We start from the raw sequence: 21,790 nt of genomic DNA, 5'->3' as shown, positions 1-21,790 counted from the left end.
ATACCTAATCTAATCTAATCTAGTAATATTTTTTAAATACGAGCAAATATAAATGAAAGGCAGAGAACTGACAGAGAGATACATTTGGTTTTGTCTGCACATCTGTGGGTTTGTTGAAGTGCTCAATGAGAGCTACATAAATATTTTACTAGGCAGCCAGTTAAACAATGACTGCTATCCATTCTTAGTGCAGTTGAACAATGTAGTAAAAAAGCAAGGTGAGTTGTGCTGGGGTTTTTTCCTACTGCAGTAGGAAATCGATCAGACTCTTAAGTGAAGTGCAAAGATGATTCTTCTTATTGGTGTTCTTTGATGGGAAGGCACAGCCATTCTTTTGATGCTGCCAGCGAGCGCTGCCAGCCTGGTCTCAACATAGTCCTGGAAGTCTGCTCAAGATACCTGTGTTTGTTGCTGGGCTTGGTGAGCAGAGGCAAGGTTTTAAAACATAGACAGCCCACAAACCTCCCCCTCTGCTTCAAACTCACCAGTCTCCTATTCCAGAGAGAAATATGAGAAACAACTGTATGTGTGTTTTTGCATGTCTAACCCTTCTTCCCCATTTGAACAGCCAGTCTTGGTATTTCAGCTTTGTGCTGTGTTATGTGTTTGTCTCATGGACACGTTACAGGTCCCAGGATTGCTGTACCCCTTACCAAAAGAAACCATCTTTGCCTTAGGAGATCAGTGCTCTGTATTTCTCAGTTTATTTCTCATAATGCTTTTAAGTATAAACATGTTTTTTAATGATTTATTTTTTTAATGTAATTTCAGAGAAAGAATGATCTCTATGCTCTTTCTTCCAATGTGTCCTTCAAAGTTCAGAGCATGCCATATAAAGTGCAACCAGCAAAGCTCCCCGAGGGAAGCATAGCAGTAAGTAACTGAAAGTTCTACCTTTGTGTGAAGCACATGTATTTGGTCATTCTGATCATAGCTGTGAGAGTGTTTATAGATTAAAATCTTGAAATCGGTCTTTCCTGTGTTTCTAGTGTAAATTCCTGGAAAAATACCTAAAGGAAATACCTTTATTGCTTTCTGTGAAAGTTGCTGGTATGATACTAATTCTATTTTCAAATAATTTCTCACTGCATTAATGTGCAGACTGCTTTATTGCAGTCAGGATGGATTTTTCACCCAGAAGTAAACAACAAAACTGTAAAAGCAACTGTCTAATTACCTTGTTCGGTGTAAAAAAAATCTGGAGGAAATTTTTGTGGAAAATCCAAAATCTTGTTTCTGTCAGGTTTAGATATCTCACTCTTCTCCCAGTCAGCAGTTCTCTCACACAAGTCTGTGGACTATCTGTGGCAACTTCTCTCTTATCTGTATTAAACTTGTTTGATACTCTAATTTTTAGAAAGCTCTACATGCCTCTTGAGGGTTTCCACTTCACAGCACATCAGGTGCAAGAAATTACCTGGTAATCCCTACAGATGTGACAGATACTAAAGTACTTGCCTTATTTGCAGAGCAAGATTTGTATGGCCCTGGATTATTATACAAAACATTAATCTTGGAGGCATAAGCTTGATTTAATTGTTGGTGCCAAAGCATTGAGTTTGGGGAGCAATTTGAAGGAATTTGTTTCTTCTGGTGTCTAATACCATTGTTAAAATTCACTCTGTTTTGTCATTACTGATGGAAATAAACAAAATATGAGTGCAAAATTTGATTCTAGTGTAAGAGTAATCTGAAATTTGAAGGTTTATTGTTCTCATGTTTGTAAAGATTTATCATTTACAGTCCTTCCTTTAAAAGGTAAGCTCAGTGCAAACTTGTCCAAGTTAAATCCTGGTGCAAATACATCATATCAGTCTGTTGAGATGTAGTAGTAGAGAATAGAATATTTTCTTGTATGGAAAACCAACTTAATAATACACTTTACAGCTTATATTGAATATATTTTAGAGTATACAGGCTATAAAGTTTTGTTTTGAACAAGCGCAGATTGAATGGTTGACTGATACTTGCTCTGAGAAGACACAAGGTGAGATCTTAGTCCTATATGCTCAGTGACTCCGACCTCTAACATCAGGAGAAACATGCTTTCACCAGAGAGATTCGATGCTTAACGCAGTATTCATGCAGAAAGGTTCAAAGGCTCCAAGCTGACAGATATACTCAGGCTCTTTTATTTTCTTGCAGCATGTGTTCCATACCAGAAACACATGTTGTGCAGAACTCTGTTGATAGAGGTGGCTTCATCTGGACTGAAGTGCTTTACCCCAGGTGATAGCCTGCTGTTCTCAACAAGTGTCAGATGATCTACCAAATGATCAGATAAGCATTTTATTCTCTTACTCCAGCCAGTATAATGCTTGTTATTTGCTGCAGATGATTTACAGCAAAATGCCTGTAATGGCAACTGTAAAATGTTGAAAAATGATAGTGCTTTTATGTCTTTTCATATCTGGACATGGCAGTGGATGCTTGCCAGCTCTACAGCTTGATGTGTTATACGCACAAGCTCTTTTGATGTTCCACTTGCAAGAAGAAATATTCGCTTGAAGTTGGGCAATGCTTAATATTTTTGCTTCGTCTGAAAAAGATCACTGGTTGTGTTTTAAAAGTTACCAAAGATTTCTTTGAAAGTTTATGGTTTTCTCTCAGACAGTGCAAGGGTGGAAGTGGAATAAAGATTTTAATATTTTAACATTAATTATCAAAAGCATATATTTACTAATCAGCTAACACCTTACAGTTTATATAGTGAAGAGACTATATTCTAAAAGAACACAGCATATGTCCTTCATTTAACTCATACAGCACTGGGTTCCAATTTTGCAGGCTGATGGCTATATTTAATTTCAATGGTATAAATAATCCCATACACATCAGTAACGTACACAGTCATGTGCTTACCTCTTTGCAGCACTGAGGTCTATATTTCCATCATCATGGAATATAGGCCTATATCTTGCACAGAGTGTCCTTATACATAAATGTGTGAAAGGTTGTATAAATGTAAGAAAATCTAAATCTTTTCTAGTAAAACATTAGAGTGAAAATGGCATGAAACACGAAATTAGCTTGAAGCTTAGTGGAGCTTAAACCAAAATCCACTGAAATGAATAAAAATATTTCTGTTGATTTTGATAGGCTTGGAATTACAACTATATATTGTAAAACTCTTTGGATTTCCTTGCTAACAGCTGTATCATTTGAGAGAAAATTGTCTGTTTTTTCTTAGAGGTATTATTAAGATAAATAATAATACTATCCTACTTGATGAATTTCATATGCAATGTGAAATAATAATTTTTATTATGAAAACTATAGAGTTAGAATAAGCAGTGATTTGTTCCATTTCAATTTATGATTCTTGAGCCAATTTTGGGGTTTAATAAAATATGATTGATTTTCTTAAATGTTTGATGGGATCTTCAGAGGGGATGCCTTTAGTAGAAATTCTTTGACCAGTGTCCTACACTGAGTAAAACTGATTTCAGACTAAGGCTTATAACTCTTTTTTAGCTATTACACAGTGATGAGTACTTTCATTTTAAACGTGCTTATACTCCTTATGAAATATATTTGTACAAACTTTTGTAAAATGTAAGCATAAATATCAATAATAATTATGACTCCAAGCTCAAGGGAGCTTTTGCATTCTGTTTTGAGTATTTTTTCAGAACATACAAGAAGTAAAGTACTAAAAAGTTCCTGTTTCTCAGTCTCTGTGAGCAAAATAACTAAAGATTAAAGGAAGGTCATCATGGGCAGTGAAAGTGGTAGCATTAGAATAATAGTTAATTTACCTACTGTTTCTTAAAGTAGCAGATTAAACGATGAAGTTAATTTTATTTTTTTAAGTGTCTCTTTTAAAGGACAAGAGGGAGAAAATAGCTTTGTGAGAATCTCACTAGCAAGCACTGCATTCTGACCATTGATGCTGGATGTTTGCACCAGTAAAACCTAATTCCCATCTATCCACAAGGGCCTGCCGATGAATTGGCAGCTTACCACACATGCTTCTCTCTGTGTTGTGCTGTCTTCCAGTGGAATCAAAGACAATTTTGGAGCTATGTTGAGTAGAACCAAAATCAAGAGCAAAATCCAAACTGTACAAAAATCAGTGGCAAAAAAAACGAATATTGCTTTTCTTTGCTTACACTGTGCTTAACTGTGGCACATTTGAAAAAAAAGAAAATAAAATGTCCCTTATAGAAATACTTCCATGAGCAACAAGTGACTTTCATGGAACCACAACAGTGGTTCTGAAGTTAAGACTGTCACAGAGCATCCATGCTAAGATGAGCTTGGGTTTTATTTCCAACAGCAGACAAAGGCTCTCAGGTTGGCTTCACCCTCAACTTGGTGCTTGAGCCAAATGGCTTCCTTGTCACCCCTTTGCATACAGAAGGTGTGAGACGTTCAGCAGTGTGAAAGGCCAACAGTCAGATGGCTCCTCTCAATTCTGAGGTGTGCTTTTCACCAGCCTGACAAAGAAGCAACTGCTGGTTTCAGTGTTCAGTATAAGAAAGTCTTCTAGCCCTGAATGGAGAGGAATGCCAATACGCATCAAAGTACAGTGCCAATATGCTCTGTAAAAATTGTGTAAAAATTCCACTTCTTCGTATTGGCCAACTTATATGAAAACAGATAGATCCCCCCCAAAACGTTCCCTGGCTTTGATCCTGCAGTACTAAACCTACCACATGGAGAAGAACAGAAATACAAGCTGAATAATGCAAACTTGTCTTAAATCAAAATCATGTGTAAAACTGTTGTGGACAGCATGGGGTGGAGGAGGGACAGTCTTCTGTGGAAATGGTGAGACAAGGCAGGCAAAACTGAAGGGATGCTTTGTTTCTTTCTTCCCCTCCAGCCTCAGCTCTGTGGGTGTTCAGGACTTGCAGTGTCAAACTGTTCACCAGGAATTGCATTAGTAGCCCTGCAAGTCTTTGTACAGAGTATAAAAGGTGGCAGCCCACAGGCGTTATATTCCACTGGTAACACACACAGGCAGGAGTGAGGCTGATGACTACAGAAAATCCCCTGATCTGGAAACAAATCTCAAGCACTTAGCACAACCCTTCCCTTGCTTTCAAAAACCGAAGACAAAGAAGGATTCATGGGAAAAGGGTGTGGGTGAGACAAAATGTTTTTAAGATTTTAGCAGGCGAATATTTCATTAGCCGTTGGCCTCACTCCTGCTACAAGAGCAGAGAGATGCAGCAGCTTTGCAGCAGCATTCTGCTTTATACAGGATAGACCTAATTTCTGCTGTCTATTTAACTCATTATTGATAATCTAAGGATTATAAACACGATGCTCTGCACTTCTACAAGATTAGGGTTTCTTGTTTATATTTCAACATTTGTCAGGCTCCAGCTGAGCTACTGAAATTACACTGTAAATTGTACTCTACTGTCTGTAAAGGCATAAAGACAGAAGGAAGAAGAGAGAGAGGATTATGAACCCATGCAGTACAAGCAAGGCTGAGCACTGCTACACCACTCGTTATTTGTTACATCGTGTCCTCAGGCAGGCCCAGATGTCCTTACCTGGATCCATGCTCATAGGTGCTCTGTAGGTATCGCAAGAAGAGCTAGGTTGCCTTATCGTTTTCACAGCCTAAGAGAAAAGAAAACACAACACACAAATGCAGCAAACATCTAGGAACTGGTGCATAAAAGAAGACATGGAATGGCTACACAGGTACTTGTAGATGCATACACTACTATCAGCTTTATCCAAAGCCTAATGAAATCCACTGTCCCTAATGAAATCGACTGTTTCAACTGATTTCAGCAGGATCTCAACCACACTCTGAGGTCTGGATTGACCCTGCCTAATTTTGAGCAGCGAACTGAAGCAAATCAGTTGAGTCTAGTTGCTGTGCTCCTGTGCAATCAGTAGGCAGCCCTATGAACAATTCAGATCCTAGACAGCACCAGGCAGCAGCTTAGTTTATCCCTGTCTGAGAGCACCTGTGTTGCTGAAGTAGTTGCCTTAGATTGGATGAAAGCGGACTTGATGCCCAAGGAGACAGATGCAGTTCAGTCAAATACTGTCTTAAGAAATATGTAAACAAAAATCTTTCCTGCAGAAGTACCTGCCCTTTCTGATAATTTCTGTATTCAGGATACACAGTTTCAGTAGACTGTCCCTCTACCAACCCATCCATAGCTGGCCAGCAGCTTGCCGGAGTCTTTCTGTTCTGGTTTGCTGATGGTTACAGTCCCGTCCAGAGCTGCAATGCTGATTCCATTTGCTGTTGCATTTATCTCAGTCACATTATGCCACCTAGGAATCTGGGTCAAGCTATCAATACCAGAAATGGCTAAATAAATTTTTGCAAGCAAATGGGTCTTCCCTTGTGTTTGATCTTACTGTAAAATGGAGTCAGTCATTTTGTCGGACTTGAGAGGACAGAAAGCCCTGCTTGAGTTTGCTTTTTGCTGTTGTTTACAAATATTTGTTAAGATGATTGTGGTAAGTGGTCTATCACTTTACTGCTCCAGCTCCACAGCAACATGCTCAGACAAGTGATAGTGCTAGAACAGAAACTGTAGTGAAGCTCAAACCTTACGTAAGTATGTATACTGTGTGTCGATAGTTTCAGATCCTTTTCAAATAATAATTAAAAAATTGATAGCTTCTTGCTTGTGATACCACAGCCTTTTCCAGCAGAGAAAAAGCACAGTGTGGATGAGTTGGGTTTTTTTAATCAATCTCATTTTTTCTTCCCAGCTTCCCAACTCTTGCGCTATATGTGATCTGGTCTTCAAGGCTTGCCTCAGGGCAGCATTCATGAGGATTTTCAAACAGTAGAAGGGAGATGCTTTCTTCCTTGGACAGCTGAGCTCATTGCTTGCTACATACTTCATGCAGCACATCATGTGTGCATCCTTTCTGATTTCACTGGCCAGATAAGCCTTCTATTTGCAGTCATCTTTTTCCTTAACTGGCTTTTCTCTGGGAGGAATGTCTGCAGACAGTTCAGATGACCTATTTCTCATTTTCTCTGCCCTTGCATTTTAATCCCAGATTCAGTACAACTCTAAGACACAAGGAAAGCCATTCAAAAACATTTTGTCCTTACTAAATGAGCACTGCTTTTGCTGAATCTAATGATACAGAGAGCCTATGAAGTTCTGCAGTGGTTAAGAAGCAACCCAAAGAGGAGGCTGGGGAAGGGAATGGTATCCCTGCAGTGGCATAGTTGATCACTTGATCACACCAGCAAGATGTCTGTTGGGATCCAGGGGTGGGATTTCATGGGGTTTTCTACTAATTCTGTTTGCCTTTAAATAATTTGTTTCTTGTTTTAATTGGCTAGCATGTTTATTCTTTGCATATGCTATCTTTCTGAAGTCTTTTAGAGTAGTAACTGTCCACAGCTGCACCAGAGAAGTAAATTAGCTGAATGTGTTTTATAAATAAATGATGGTATGGCCAGCACTGCAAGCACTTGATCTTCGGGGTACAGGTCAATGTTCTGGTACTACGCCCAGAAGGACTGGGCAGTGTCTTGGAATTTTCTGTGTAACCTTCAGTGTAAGGTTTGGTAGAAGGCAAGTGGCATCCCACATAGAAAGTTTGTCCCTAACTTCAGCTATGACCTGTGTCCCATAACAGTGAGGGAACTATAAAAGATATATGCATCAGTAGACTTCACGAAACTGCCACCTTTCTAAGCGCTGTGTCAGAGTAGGGGACAGTTGGCTGCACAGATGAAGTGGAAAGGGTTGTTCCAAAGTGTCTCCCAATTAAGTGTGACAGTAGCTGGGAGACACGTGCTGGTGCTTGCAGAATGAAAAGTCTGGGAAAGTATGCTGATCATGAGGAAGAGAGAGAGGAAAGGTCTAGATGTTACAGAAAGGCTGAAATTTGCCATTGTCAAGGAGAAAAGTGAGAGACACAGAAATTAAATTAATTTTCAATTGGACTACAGAGTTGCGTCCAGTCTTCAAACTTAGGATACTGTTCCGTGAATTAACAAAATAGCATAGTGCTAAATTTCAGGTGCACCAACCAGTGTTAATAGCAAAAAACAAGTAGAAAAATAATTTGCAATGAGTGCAGATAAGGGACTGGGCAATAGCCAAGAAACTTATGAAGAAGAGTGGATTTCCTAACTCTACCTCGAGCACTGAAGAGAGAGATCATCTGAGAGTTTGTGCAATCAGTTTGCTTTGCAAAATTATTTCATCTTGTCGGAAGAAAATAACTACTATCTGTCACATACTTATCCTGTTCAAAGGAGATTAGGAGTAAGTGAGAGAGGTCCAACAGAAAACCCCAGAGAGAACTTCCTACGCTAACAATAAAGAGGAAAGTTTGACAAAATAAACTAAAACTGAAGGGACATAATTGCAGCCAAGGAGCTAAGGAAAGCTCAAACTAGTTCCTTCCCACCTGGGAAGGAGCAGGGAGAGAGCAAATATTCAGTGAGACTGATGTGGAGCCTTGCAAGCGGAGTCTGAGAGCGTAGAATAAATTTGGTACAAGGTATGGAAGGGAGAGTGAGGAGGAGATTACTTATGTGGATGGCCCAAGAAGCAGAAATACAGAAGGGTTATTATTACTCTTTGTCAAGATGAAGGTCTAAAGAGAGATGTTTGCCAAGTCCTTTAAAACCTTTGATAACTCATGTTATACACACCTGCTGCTTTCTAGAGGCTCAGACAATGAGAGAGCATGTTTCGTGCTTATTTCTCATTTAGGTAATAGTCTGTATGCTTGACTTCTTTTAAGGAGCGTAACATCATCCTATGCATTAGGCTTTATCACAAGGACAATGCATTCTGCTTGAGTTTCATTTTTGGACTGCTTAGCTGAAATGCAAGTCATAGGAAAAAATGTATACTGGTGTGTTAGCAGAAATTAAAATAAGATTAATGTAGCTGGTATCTATTGTGGTTTGAACTGAGAGTTTGGGCTGAAGTCAACCATTGTTTCAGAGTAATCCAGCGTAAATTGGTTTTACTGTCCTAGGCTGTACCAGCATACATGTGAGCAGAACTTTGCTCCTTGAATCTTCTGGAAGCATCTGCACAGAAGGGTACTTTTTGCTACTCTGTGTTAAGTGAAAATGATTTGTATGTCTGATACAACAAGACTTTTGGATGGGTGAGAATCCTATTTATAGTAGTTATCATGAACAAGTAGAAAGGAACTTGCAGTAAACAAAGCCAACGTGGGAGAATTCCAAGCAATGTGCATTTCTAATATGTAAAACTCTATTGAAGTGAATGCTTAGAACTTCTACATTCTACTGTCAGATTTCCTTTACTTCAATAATTTTTGTTAATTTAATGTATTATTTTCATTTCAGATCAGAACATCTGTCGTTTGGTCCACTCCAAATGTCTCCTTTGTAATCCCTTTATGGGTTATAATACTAGCAATACTTCTTGGACTACTGGTACTAGCTATGTTGACCCTAGCATTATGGAAGGTATGTTGCATTATTACTGTCACTGTTGCCTTAAAAAAACCCTGAAAGATACTAGAAGATACTAACAGATAAGAAAAAGACAGGCTGGAATTCAGTGTTCTTTTACAGTTTGGAGCAAAAGCAACAATACATGTGTCTTTTTTTGTTTTGGCATTTCTGACATGCTAGTGTCACTGACCTTTATGCAGGGAACTTGTTTTCAAAGTCCTCCTTTATTATTAAAGTCTGGTTATAAATGGGCATACAGAATTTGGCTCTGTTTCCCAGGACCTATGATCCTCTTTTTCAGGATGTTTGGGTTCAAAAAGAAGTGACTCTAACTTTGTTTTTTCTGAATACTTCAGGAATTTCCAGTATTTGTCAGCGTGTAACAACACTCTTAACTTTGAGAATTAATTTTTATAAGATTTCCATTTGTATTAGTATGTCATATCTTCTGTTTCTAAAGTTTTCTAGTTCTGTGTTGGTCATTACACTCCCTTCACAAGTTTTAAGACAAGTTACTGGAAACTGCTATGTTACAGGGAGATGATGTAACGTTCAGCCATCCTCTCAGTTCCCATTAAAAAAAAGTTGAAGTAATTTCTTAAGTTAGGATATGTGTTTAGCTGCCTAAAGGTTCACAGAATCACAGAATGGTAGGGGTTGGAAGGGACCTCTGTGGGTCATCTAGTCCAACCCTCCTGCCGAAGCAGGGTCACCTACAGCAGGCTGCATAGGACCTTGTCCAGGCGAGTCTTGAATATCTCCAGAGAAGGAGACTCCACAACCTCCCTGGGCAGCCTGTTCCAGTGCTCCGTCACCCTCAGAGGGAAGAAGTTCTTCCTCATGTTCAGACGGAACTTCCTGTGCCTCAGTTTGTGCCCATTGCCCCTTGTCCTGTCACTGGGCACCACTGAAAAGAGTCTGGCCCCATCCTCTTGACACCTATCCTTAAGATATTTATAGGCATTTATTAGGTCCCCTCGCAGCCTTCTCTTCTTCAGGCTGAACAAGCCCAGCTCCCTCAGCCTCTCCTCAAAGGAGAGATGCTCCAGCCCCCTCATCATCTTCATAGTCCTCCGCTGGACTCTTTCCAGTAGCTCCTCATCTTTCTTGAACTGGGGAGCCCAGAACTGGACACAGTACTCCAGATGAGGCCTCACTAGGGCAGTGTAGAGGGGAAGGAGAACCTCCCTCGACCTGCTGGCCACACTCCTCCTAATGCACCCGAGGATCCCATTGGCTTTCTTGGCAGCGAGGGCACACTGCTGGCTCATAGTCAACCTGTCGTCCACCAGGACACCCAGGTCCCTCTCCGCAGAGCTGCTCTCCAGCAGGTCCGCCCCAAGCCTGTACTGATACATGGGGTTGTTCCTCCCAAGGTGCAGGACCCTGCACTTGCCCTTGTTGAACCTCATCAGGTTCCTCTCTGCCCAACTTTCCAGCCTGTCCAGGTCACGCTGAATGGCAGCACAGCCTTCTGGTGTGTCTACCCCTCCTCCCAGTTTGGTGTCCTCAGCAAACTTGCTGAGGGTACATTCTAACTCTTCATCCAGGTTGTTGATGAAGAAGTTAAACAAGACTGGGCCCAGTACTGACCCCTGGGGGACACCACCAGTTACCGGCCTCCAACTAGACTCGGCGCCACTGACGACAACTCTCTGAGTTCTGCCATTCAGCCAGTTCTCAATCCACCTCACTGACCACTCATGCAGCCCACACTTCCTCAGCTTCCCTAGGAGGATGTTATGGGAGACCGTGTCGAAAGCCTTGCTGATTGTTATGGATTATGGGTTAGGTGTCCAGCCTATGCTAACTTTCCAGATACACCTAGTCAGTTAACAACAACAGAAAAAAGCTATGTCTAAAACATGGGAGGATGAGAGGAATTACCTTTTGGTGGAACTGTCCTTTGGCTTCTTGTGAAGCCTACTTAACTTTCAACCTTTTGACCAAAAGGGTAACATTTAGGCAGCTGAAGTTATTAGGTGAAAGGAATTTCACCTGTAGTGATCTTTAGTCTAGGTCAGAACACTGTCCTGTGCGCATTTCCCAACATATATTTCACCTCTGTTATTATTACTATTTGTCAGTCTAAATATCTTTTCTGAACAAGTGTCTTGCTGAACTGAAACTAGCAGTTTTCTCATTAGAGTCAGTCAGTACCAGCATTCAGACCAACTTTACATCTCCTCCAAAGACAGCTTTCATTTGAATTTTTAAAGGTTATTTTGGAACTCAATGCCTTGCACCTAAAGCTTTAATTTTTCATGGGAACAATTTGAATAGAAACGAAAAAGCTTCACAGCCTATCAGCCTGCCATAGATTGTACCCGAACTTTCAGGCTGACTGAGTGAAGAATCAAACTGCAGCTGAGTCTTCCTGTGGTTGTCTTACCATGACGCCTTTGTTTCTGTTGATTGTTTTCTGCAGTGTGGCTTCTTTGACAGAGCTAGACCTCCTCAAGATGACATGGCTGACAGGGAACGACTCACAAATAACAAGACTACTGATGCATAGAGAAAGAGAGTGACAGTTCAAGTCAGAATCCTGCCTGAGACTAGAAACATGATGAGGATGCAATGAAGGATTCCTTCCACCAGTCTTCCTTTGTACCTGCAAGTGACATGGTGTCATAATCTGATCTATGCAACGTTCTGAGAACATGCCACATGATGGGCATCCTTGCCAAAGAAAGCAGCTTTACCACTGCCTTACAAACATACTCATCACTGAACAGAATATTTATCCCATATTCCAGTCAGTCTACATTTCAGCAGATGCTTTTGAACACGTGTGGTATACTGACATGCTTCCAGAACAAGCCCAAATCTCCCAAGGAGAGAATGCCTGCATTGCTGTATTGTCTAGAAGATGGACCAAGACAAAACTTCTGAATACTGCTGTATCATGCAGAATACCTTTGACACCTCCCTAAGAATAATAACTTTTCTGAAATTATGGCTCAGGGAGACAAGCAATATATCAGTACTGTGAAAGTACTTCTGAAAAACAAAGGTAGTCTATAAAGACCTTAATAGATGGGGCACAATTATTTATTTTTCCACCTTTTCAGAATAAGTATCTGATATAATCATCAACTTAGATTTTAACAGAAGAAAGTAAAAAAATAGAAATCATGTACTTACCTTGCATGTAAATAGAAAAGTAAATCCATTGTACACACAGAGCACATCTTTCTTGGCTACAAGGTGTTTTGCGAAGCAGAAGATTTACACAACATTTTACAAGATAAGACATGTCATAAACAAGTACATGTTGTATCTCTTTCAACCCAGAGCTGGCAGTGTCACATCCAGATAACTAAATCCATGCACAGTACAGAGCAGGAGCTGAGTTACCCTGCATTGCATTGCTGGTGCCTGACCACCTGTACAGCTGACACAGAACACAGTCATTTGTGAAACACTGATTTAAATTACCACAGCCACACTGGTGATATTGAGAAGGCTTGGGGGTTTTGGGCTAGGACAGATTTTCTTTGCCATTGCCCTGTTACTTTGGCCTCTGAAAATGGAATGGCTACTGCCATTGTATCTTCTGTTTAATTTGTGTCATAGACCCTAACATTTTGTTCACCTAAAGAAATCTTTGTGTTGTTTTTCTTCTTTATTTTACAGACTACAAGATGACAGTATATTTAGAGTTTTGTTTTCCTCAAAGTTTAGAGCTGAATATAATGATTTCTTAAGCAATGTCTTGCAGGGAAGGCGAGTGGGATTTGTGTTTATGCAGAAAAATAGGATGCCAGCCAGCCAAGCATGAACAAAAAGAAGGTATTTTGAGGTAAAGAGTAAACATGTACATTTAGGATTTTATTTTTTTCTGAATCAAGGAACCTATAGAAGAGACGCTTCATTCTTTCTCTTCTATCAGGAAATGGTCCTTATCTCAGCACAGGCTCTAAGCTCTGAAAGGTGCAAATTTGTGCCTGAAAGCTTGAGTCTTCCAGTGCTGCCTGTAAGTGTGAGATTAGCTGTATTGTGTAAACTTCAGGAGGGATTGTTCATTTTGTGAAACATATGCCACACTTCCCATCTCCTGAGCTCCTTTTCTTTCCAATCCATCTCAGCTTCTTAGTCGGCAAATGGCCTCACCCGTTCTGATGCTCCTTTTAGTTGACTGCCTTTTGCTTCCTAAGACTTCAGGACAGGACTAGCCACGACACATTGTCACTTCCATCAGTGTGACAGGAGATTTTACAGTTTTACCATTTCTTGCATGCAGGCTGACCTGTGAAATCCAAGCAGCAGCTAGGAAACCTGAGCAGGTTGTGTTCCATCATCATATCTAAGGCAAATTTTCAAGAAGACCTTCATGAAGTCTTTAGCTTATCAGATGCAGTGTGCCTGTGAGACTTAATGAGAGGAGGAGACAAACGCCTCAGAAAACGGAGGTGAAGCACCGTGGTAGGGAGGCCTGACCACTTCCTGGTCCCCTACAAAAGCATTAACAGACCCCTTCCCCCAAATGGGTTTGAGCTGACATCACCCTTGTAGGTTAGAGAGACCACCACAAAGCAAGCCTATTCCATATTTGCACACCTCTGTATCCCATACATTCCCAGCAAAAGCATCTTCCCTTGCAAAAGACAGTGAGCATCTAGCTTCTGTAAATACTGAAATGTGTGTAGCAGCTTGTGAAATAAGATCAGCTAGCTCATTACAGTCACATCATCTGCACAACTCTTAACTCTGATGAAATAGCACCATAAGGAGATACAGAACATAGGACTTTTGTATGTGCAATACTTTATATTACTTATATACCTGAAGCATGTTTACACTGGCATTTGTGGTTGTTTTTTAAACTTCTGAATATACTGATTAATGATTACAATAAAGAAAAAAAAATAATAGGAAAAAAAAAAACCCAAAACCAAACACAGCTCTGTTCAGTGTTTGTTGCAGTGTGTTCTCGATCCTGCTTTGCTGTGAGGATGGAACTAGGTGACCTAATAAGTTCTTTGCAGTTGTAACATCTATGGTTCACTTTTGAGCAATTACTCTCCATTTTAATAATGGGCAGAACATATTCAGATACTAAATTTAAACCAAAAATAACCTCAGTGACTCCTGGGCCTGGCTGGAATCCATAGGCTGCAGCTGTGTAATGTCACTGGAAACCAAATTAGAGGCACATGATCTGACAAACAGTTACTTTGAGCAAAACTTTGTTTTATATTTCTACATCTTTGTAGATTAAACTTCCCCTGTGGAAATGTCTGGAGCCGTGTGCTGTCAGGGACTGTAGTCTTGGGTCCCAGTGTTTGTGGATAGCTTTGGCTGCAAATTGCAAACAGCTTTGCGAAGGAGATTTCTGAGTTTCAGTGCTTGCCAAGAGTGTTTATCCCTTGGGGAGATTGCATCCTGGATGTGGACACTAGCAGGCAGTTGACATAATCTTTCCCCCTCAGTGTATTAGTAATGTGCTGCGCGATAACCTCTGCCACATCCCTACATGACTGAACTTTTGTTTCAGTGATGTTATCCTTGTAATGAGTTATTAAATGCAGCTTTCTGTAAAAGTAATTCAGCCTTACACTTCCAAATGTATGCGGTGAGCTGGTAATTGCTGAGAATACAGGAGTCGTCCGAAGAGCAGAAAAAACAGGAGGTTACTTTATAAATCGAAGATTTTTAAAACTGTTTATTGCTGTGACCACCACAGCGGTCTAGTAAACAGACATTCATCTTTTATTTCACATGCTTCTTGCCCAGTTTGAGAAAGGCTGTCCAGTTATTTCATCCATGCAGCATTTAAGAGTGTTGAGTGTCAAATGTCAAGTGACAGTTTTATGAAAGTCTCAGAATTTACATAACAGGGATCAGTACATTTAAATATGTTGTCTTTTATGGATTTAATCTTTAATCTTTAGTCTTTAAAGCTATTTAGAAAATACAATTTTCATTTAACCACCAGCTTGTTAACAAGAATTTTCTCTTCTCACCATTCTGTCACTCGTTTACAGTTTCTTCTGTCTTCTCCAGCTTTTTTTGCCCTGACAGCTTTTACAGATTTCCCACATTAGACATCTCTTGTAAATGACACTGATTTTCTCTACCTTTTAGCTGTAATTTTTTCATCCATCAGCAAGAAGGATCTTCTAGTAGGCATGGCATACATGAACTCAAAAGCCTTTGGGGAACTGACAAAACACCTAGAGATATGCGGGTGAGAGAAAGTCCCAACTGGCCATGGACTATGGTATTCCACTGCATTATAGCAAACTTTTTTTTAATGAAATACCTTCTGACACCCTGCCTTTTGGTATTGTTTATAAGTGAGTGTTTTATTTATGACTGTTGGCAAAGATCCATATTAAAATGTAGTGAAATGGTACTGCCGCTTGACAATAAAAAGTCTTGAATTTAGCTTAGGCAGGCGCCATGATGTGACACATCAGGAATGCTTTTAATATTGAAGGACTATTCTTGTTTTGCCTGTGTGTTGTATTTGAGGGGCACTTCGCTATTCAAGATGCTACCCTACTGTACACAGTGATTGTTAGAAAAGAATGGAAGTAATTGTTCAACTCACTTTTCAGATGGTTTCATTTGTTTTCATCACATTACATCTACTTAACTGATGCACCATGATTTATTTGGTTGTGTACTGTTCTTTGTTTCAGTAACAGTTTGTAAAGCAGACTTCAGCAACTCTTTCCAAAACCGGATTGCGTCAGGCAGTATTGCTTTTCCAGAAGCAAGCGCAGGATAAGAGCAGCAGAGCAGAATTCAGGATGCTATGTGAAATGGTCAGTGCATTGCAGAGGCTAGCTTACTGTTCAGGAGTTCACCCAAATTCATATTCAGAGTAAGTCATATTAACAAAACATTAACCTTAGACTCCCTGTTTCTCCTGTCAAGGAGGGCGAGGGTGTGTCCGCTTTTATCATCACTGTAAAGACCAAAAACCAAGCAATCCTCATGGCAAAGCTGGGGAAGGGAGGGCACATTTTAGACCTGCGCAAGAGATATAAAAGGCAACCAAATCAAATGTATGGCAAAAGCACAAACATCTCTCTTCTGATGCTGTCGTGTTCACAAAGGTTAACATTTTCCTAGCAAAAGCAATCTGCTCATTTATCACATTCAAGCAGCAGCACCAGAAAAAAATCTCTGAAGTTGCAAAAATTTCCCACGAATCTTGTATCCTTTATAGAAATTTTACATTTTGAAGTATATATGATTGCTCTTGGCTCTTCAAATAGCCTTACTGGTGGGGTATTTTTGTTGGGTTTTAATATCTTAATAGCATTTAGGTAACGTTAGATCAGCATAGTACAAGCTGAAAAAGAAAATACATTTAAACTAACAGTGAGGCCTCATAAGAGACCCAGGCTTGGATCTGGGCTTATCTTTTCAATTTTTAGGCACACGAGGCATCAGGGGATATCTCAGGTGTCTGCTGAGACTTCCAAGGTCATTATGACTTTGTTATAACAAACACTCCCATGCCAGCTAATGGGAAAACCAGAAGATTTTATTTGTAAAGATCCAATAGTCTATCATCCCCTGCATGAGGATGCATGAGGCAGAACATGGGTAAATAGCACTGTTAAACTAAGCGGTGGGATGAGGCATTCACAGTTTGACTCAGTACACCACAAAGAAGCTTTCCCGTGGAGAAGGACAAAGACTGAATTTTCTCAGTGCCTAAAAGTAGGACAGATTTGTTTTCCTAGAGGAGAACATGAAACCATGGAAGCATAACGGGTACAGGTATAAATGCAAGGTGGCTGGGTGCAAGAGACTTAATTTTAAGCAATTAAGGAGGATGCAGGATACTACATTAACTGTGAATGACTTAGAGAGTAGGGCTATGAGGGTCTAGAGGAGAAATGAAACCTTTAAATACTTAGATGTTACCACAGAGTAGATCAGGAACAACAAGAAGGTTGATTAGTAAAATGGATGGATTGGGAATAAGGCTTAGCTACAGCAGATGAGGAGAAGTTAATGAGAAGATAATGAGACTAATGATCTACTACAGTGATTTTTTTTCACAATGACCAACTGATTCATTGCACATGCAAAGTTTGAGGAAGACCATTTCCCTAGTAATTAGATAACGAAAGGAAAAAATATCTCTGCAGCTGTGACAAGACTATTGAGTTATCTGTGAATCCCTCTTATTCTTAAATGAAGGGCTGCATTCACTTCATTGACTTTGAGAGAAAGAAGGAGGTGGCAAAGACATGAAACTTGAATTTGTTCCAAAGTCTGCTAAAAGCTTCTGCTGTTTCAAAGTGACTGTTTCAGTATGTGCTGAGGCTGTACAATATCTTTCACTGGAGTAGTACAAACTGTGCTATCCAAAGGTAATAGACATTTTTCAAGCCAGTGAAAACTAAATATTTTGTGGAAACTTTGCATCTATGCCTGGCTTACCCAGGAGACCTCAGGAGTAAAGTAGTTTTAAGTGGAGTTTTTTTACTATTATTTTATATATCAAGCATTGTTACATACATTAAGAAGCTTCTCTGTATGTAGATAGCTTCAGCCCTTACATACAGTTATAAGTAGTTGAACTAAAGTAATTCCTTGCGAACAGATGAAGGAGGCCTAACTAAATCCACAAGGGAATTGAAAAGTTAATTGATGCAGTGGAGATGACAGTCATCCTACTCCATTTTGAAGTTTGGCTTTAATGAATGTTTTGTTTGCTATTTTTAAAGTTTACTGGTTTTTTCAATTCTACATTTAATATATTATGGTACTTATGAAGCACTTAGACATTAGTAACAGTGATAATGGCGTTTAATGTAACATACTCGCAAACAGATAGATGAGGCAGGAATGCAGAGTGAGGGGGAAGGACCATGTTCCTCACTCTGCTGGGCTGTTCCAACAGCAGCTGCAGCTGACTGGGAATCCTCCACGCTCTGCAACAAGCAGTTACTCTCACAACAGGGCAAAATCCTGACAGCGTAACACTTCTCAGTCCTTCGGACATATCCCCTTTGCCTCAGAAATTTCTGGAGCATCTTGCTCTGCTCTGTTAGCTGCTGCTTGTTTAACATTACCTGCTCCATTGGCTCCTCCACACTCAACCGGTTTGGATCGCAGAGATTCAATGCCATCTCCATCTGTTTCTTGTTTAAAAAGCTGAGGTTATCTCCTGTCTCATGAACATGTCTGCAATTTTTCAGTATTTCCCATATGACTGATGAGAATATATTCTGTTTGATTGGGGGTGGAGGAAGGGTGTTTAGTCTCCACCCCACTGTTCTAATGCCCATATATACACAAAAAGTCAGCCCTATGGTATCTATTACACATTATTTCACTAAGCAACCAGCCAAGTCTTTGTTCTGTAATTTAGTAGAACAAAGTAAGCCTGAACTTGACCCTCCAGCCATTTTAAGCAAACAACATCTGTGTGAATCCATTAGGTTTCCAATACATTGACTCACTGCAATGTCTTTAAGAGCAAATCTTCTTGCAAAACATGTTGTGGACTCTTCAGTGTCATCGCTGCAGTTGCTGTGCTCTCTTGAGCATATACTGATCTTACGCAGATCATGTTTAGATGGTTTTATTATCTCACAAGTGTTTTGTCTGGAGAGTGGGAATGAAGTGCAGAAAAAAAATGTGTCGTCTTTTTTGAGCACGCACAGAAAGAGCTGGTGAGCTGTTAACTACCACCCCCTGAGTTAGCCCCTCAGCGGGACCCCCTAAGCAGGTTTTCAGGAGGAGGGGAGGTGGCAGCGAGGGGCACAAGCACCCCGAGGAAGAGCAGTGCCTGGAGAGATGTGGGTGGGCTCCAGTGCACGGCATCACCCCAGACCTGGCATGGAGAGGGGCTTCCTTGGCTGCCGAAGGACTGAGGGGCTCTGCACTTGGCCTTCCTGTTCCCCCCCCTGCACTGTGTTCCTCTGTCTCGGTCCGCGTGCCCTCGCTCTGTCCCACAGGCGGGTGGCTTGCCTGCCTCCAGCCACCTCACAGCTCCTCCTTGTGCTTCCAGCTGTAAATCCCCCCAGCCTCCCCACGCAGCAGCAGCAGCAGCTCCCCAACTCTCCCCCCACTCCTGGCTTCACCAGGTGTTTCCCATCCCTCTGATGTGATGGGGCCTCAGCTGGGCACCACAGATCTCTCAAAGGCTGGTCTCACCCCATGGCCTCCCCCCAGCTCCTCCCCAGGGAGGCCTGGCCAGAGCCTGGTCCTGTCAGAGGAGGTACAGCAACTCTGTGATTCTCGCAGGGCTGCGGAGTGGCTACCTGAGGAGCAGCGCGTGCGTGCGCGCACAGACACACACCCCGACACACACCCCGACACACACCCCCACCCCCCCACCGCCCCCCACCCCCCGCTTCTCAATGATAAACCGTATCTCTGGTCTTCTCTTGTTGCTCCATGTAACATCTCTTGCCTCATTTTTCTTTCTGGGCTTATCCTCCATGTCTCAGAGTGATGTCCTGGCCCGTTCCTTGGAGACCACTCCTCAAAACAACCTTTCCCAGTGATCTTTCCCTAGCTGAGCTCTGCATATTCCTCTTGGCTGCTAAGGCAGCCCTGATCTCTGAAGCTGCCCGAGTAATATGTACCCTGGAGCTTTACTGGCAGCTTCACCACCACCACCCCAGGCCCTACAGCTTCCTCTGGGGTGGCTGCTGGTTGCCAGCGTACATCAGGGACGTGGGAGGGAAGGGATGGCCTTGTCTTTGGGTGCTGGGCTGAACTTGGGCAAAGGCTGTCTGTTCGTTGGCTTGGCCACAAACTTCATGTGATTTTGGGCATAGCACTTCATCCTTCATGTCCCCATCTACAGTGGGCCCACCAAAGAACAATGTTGGATACATCATGCAGATAATAAACTCTTCATGCGGAAACCGGGTCTCTCCTGTTTCTCTAAGGCTGAAGCAAACTTACAATACCATATTGATGCTGAATAACGTCAGCCTCCAGGGAGCAGTTACTCCAAGTTCAAGTGCCTGTATTGGAGAAGAATGTGACTGCTCCCTTTCTTTCCCCACAGACCCATGAAACCATATAGGGTTATTTTTAGCTGCTTGTTCTGCTTTATTAGGGGCACCAGTTATAACTGGTGAAATGAAGTAAAACCAAACTGATGAGGAAAGTAGTTGTGGGTATTGTGATTTAAGGTACTTATTCATCTCAGGCCTGCTGAGAAAGTCTGCTTATTCCATTATCATCAGTCCAGCCACATATAAAGCTACTGAAATGTCATACAAATGATAGTTTTCCAAGCTGTTGTGTAGAACAATTAAGGTGGGGAGAACTGTTAATATTAAATACTTCTCTTTTCAGCTTCAGATCCAGGGATACCAAAGGGATCAGGCTTGCTTTTCTTTTGAACATAGAATTATCTAGAAATTACATGTAAATTCTGGAGCTTGTCAACAAATAACTCTGGAGCTTTTCAGCAACAAGTTAGAAATGGAGAGCCTTGCCTTTGCTCTACTGCACACCAGAGTATTGCTTTTTTTGTCTCTGTAACTGCAGGGATGCACAGCCCAGAATGAGGTCACAGAGACACAAACCACGATGATTCAGATCGTCAAAGAGGATTTTGAGGAAGGAAAATGTGAGTCCCTGAGCAACATCCAGGCTGGGGCATTGACTCAAAGAAGTGGTGGTTGAAAGTGAAGTGACTGGGGAATTGAATCAGACCTGCCTGAAGCTGAGCAGTCAGAAGCATTGTGACACTTGGAAATCTTGGCCCAGGCACGGCCTTTTGTTAAACCTAGCAGGATCACTTCATATTGGCACGCAAAGCTGCTGTGAAACCACCATGAGTAGAAGAGGCTGGCCACAGAGCCTGCGTGTTAACATTGTATTTCCTTGCTTTGGCTGGCTTCTGTCATCGATGTAAAGATGACATCTAAAGCTTTCATGAAAACTGTCTTCTCAGCGTACTGACAATGATGTCTACAGCTTAAAAAGACTAATAGGAGAATGAATCTTTTAATTTTCCCTTCAAGTCCTGAATTTTTGCTCCCATAGATAGTAGGCACCAGCAGGCAAACAACTCAAATGCTGGTGCTCAAAGCAGAAATGCAGCATTTTTCTGAACTATCTACTGTCTCAACTGTTTCACTTAGCTGTTAAGTGCTTCCACCAGGGACTGCGGGGGAAGCGCAGAATTTGGGTGTTGGCATGCGTGTACTATGCTAAGCACAGAGCAAATTTGTGGCACAGAAAGCCTGCACTTCAGATATAAAATATGGAGCAGCAGATTGATATAATAGAACAGGAAGCATACGCAAACAATGACACGATTATGAACAGCATAATAAGCAATGGTCATAGCCCACCAGGGCCATAAGCAGACTTCCTATTCTGGAAGCCTAAATTGGGCATTTTAATACCTAAATAGCAGTCATCTGGCCCGTCAAGGCAATCCGGAGCATCTCT

The 21,790-nt window shown here is 41.2% G+C and overlaps 1 protein-coding gene across 2 annotated transcripts in view; it reads left to right on the top strand.

Moving 5' to 3' along the window:
- ITGA8 (integrin subunit alpha 8) overlaps positions 1–15,985 on the top strand; it is a 120,151-nt gene extending 104,166 nt beyond the window's left edge. For both annotated transcript variants that reach the window (XM_075419430.1, XM_075419429.1), the window contains 3 exons: positions 772–873; positions 9,284–9,406; positions 11,823–15,985. In XM_075419430.1, coding sequence (XP_075275545.1) covers positions 772–873; positions 9,284–9,406; positions 11,823–11,909 — 312 coding nt within the window. In that variant the 3' untranslated portion in view covers positions 11,910–15,985. The remainder of the gene's footprint in view (positions 1–771; positions 874–9,283; positions 9,407–11,822) is intronic.
- Positions 15,986–21,790: the final 5,805 nt, after the last annotated feature.

Source organism: Opisthocomus hoazin, chromosome 4 (assembly GCF_030867145.1).
Source record: "Opisthocomus hoazin isolate bOpiHoa1 chromosome 4, bOpiHoa1.hap1, whole genome shotgun sequence".
NCBI lineage: Eukaryota > Metazoa > Chordata > Aves > Opisthocomiformes > Opisthocomidae > Opisthocomus > Opisthocomus hoazin.
Note: the sequence above shows the minus strand (reverse complement) of the source record. Positions and strands in the feature narration are given on the sequence as shown.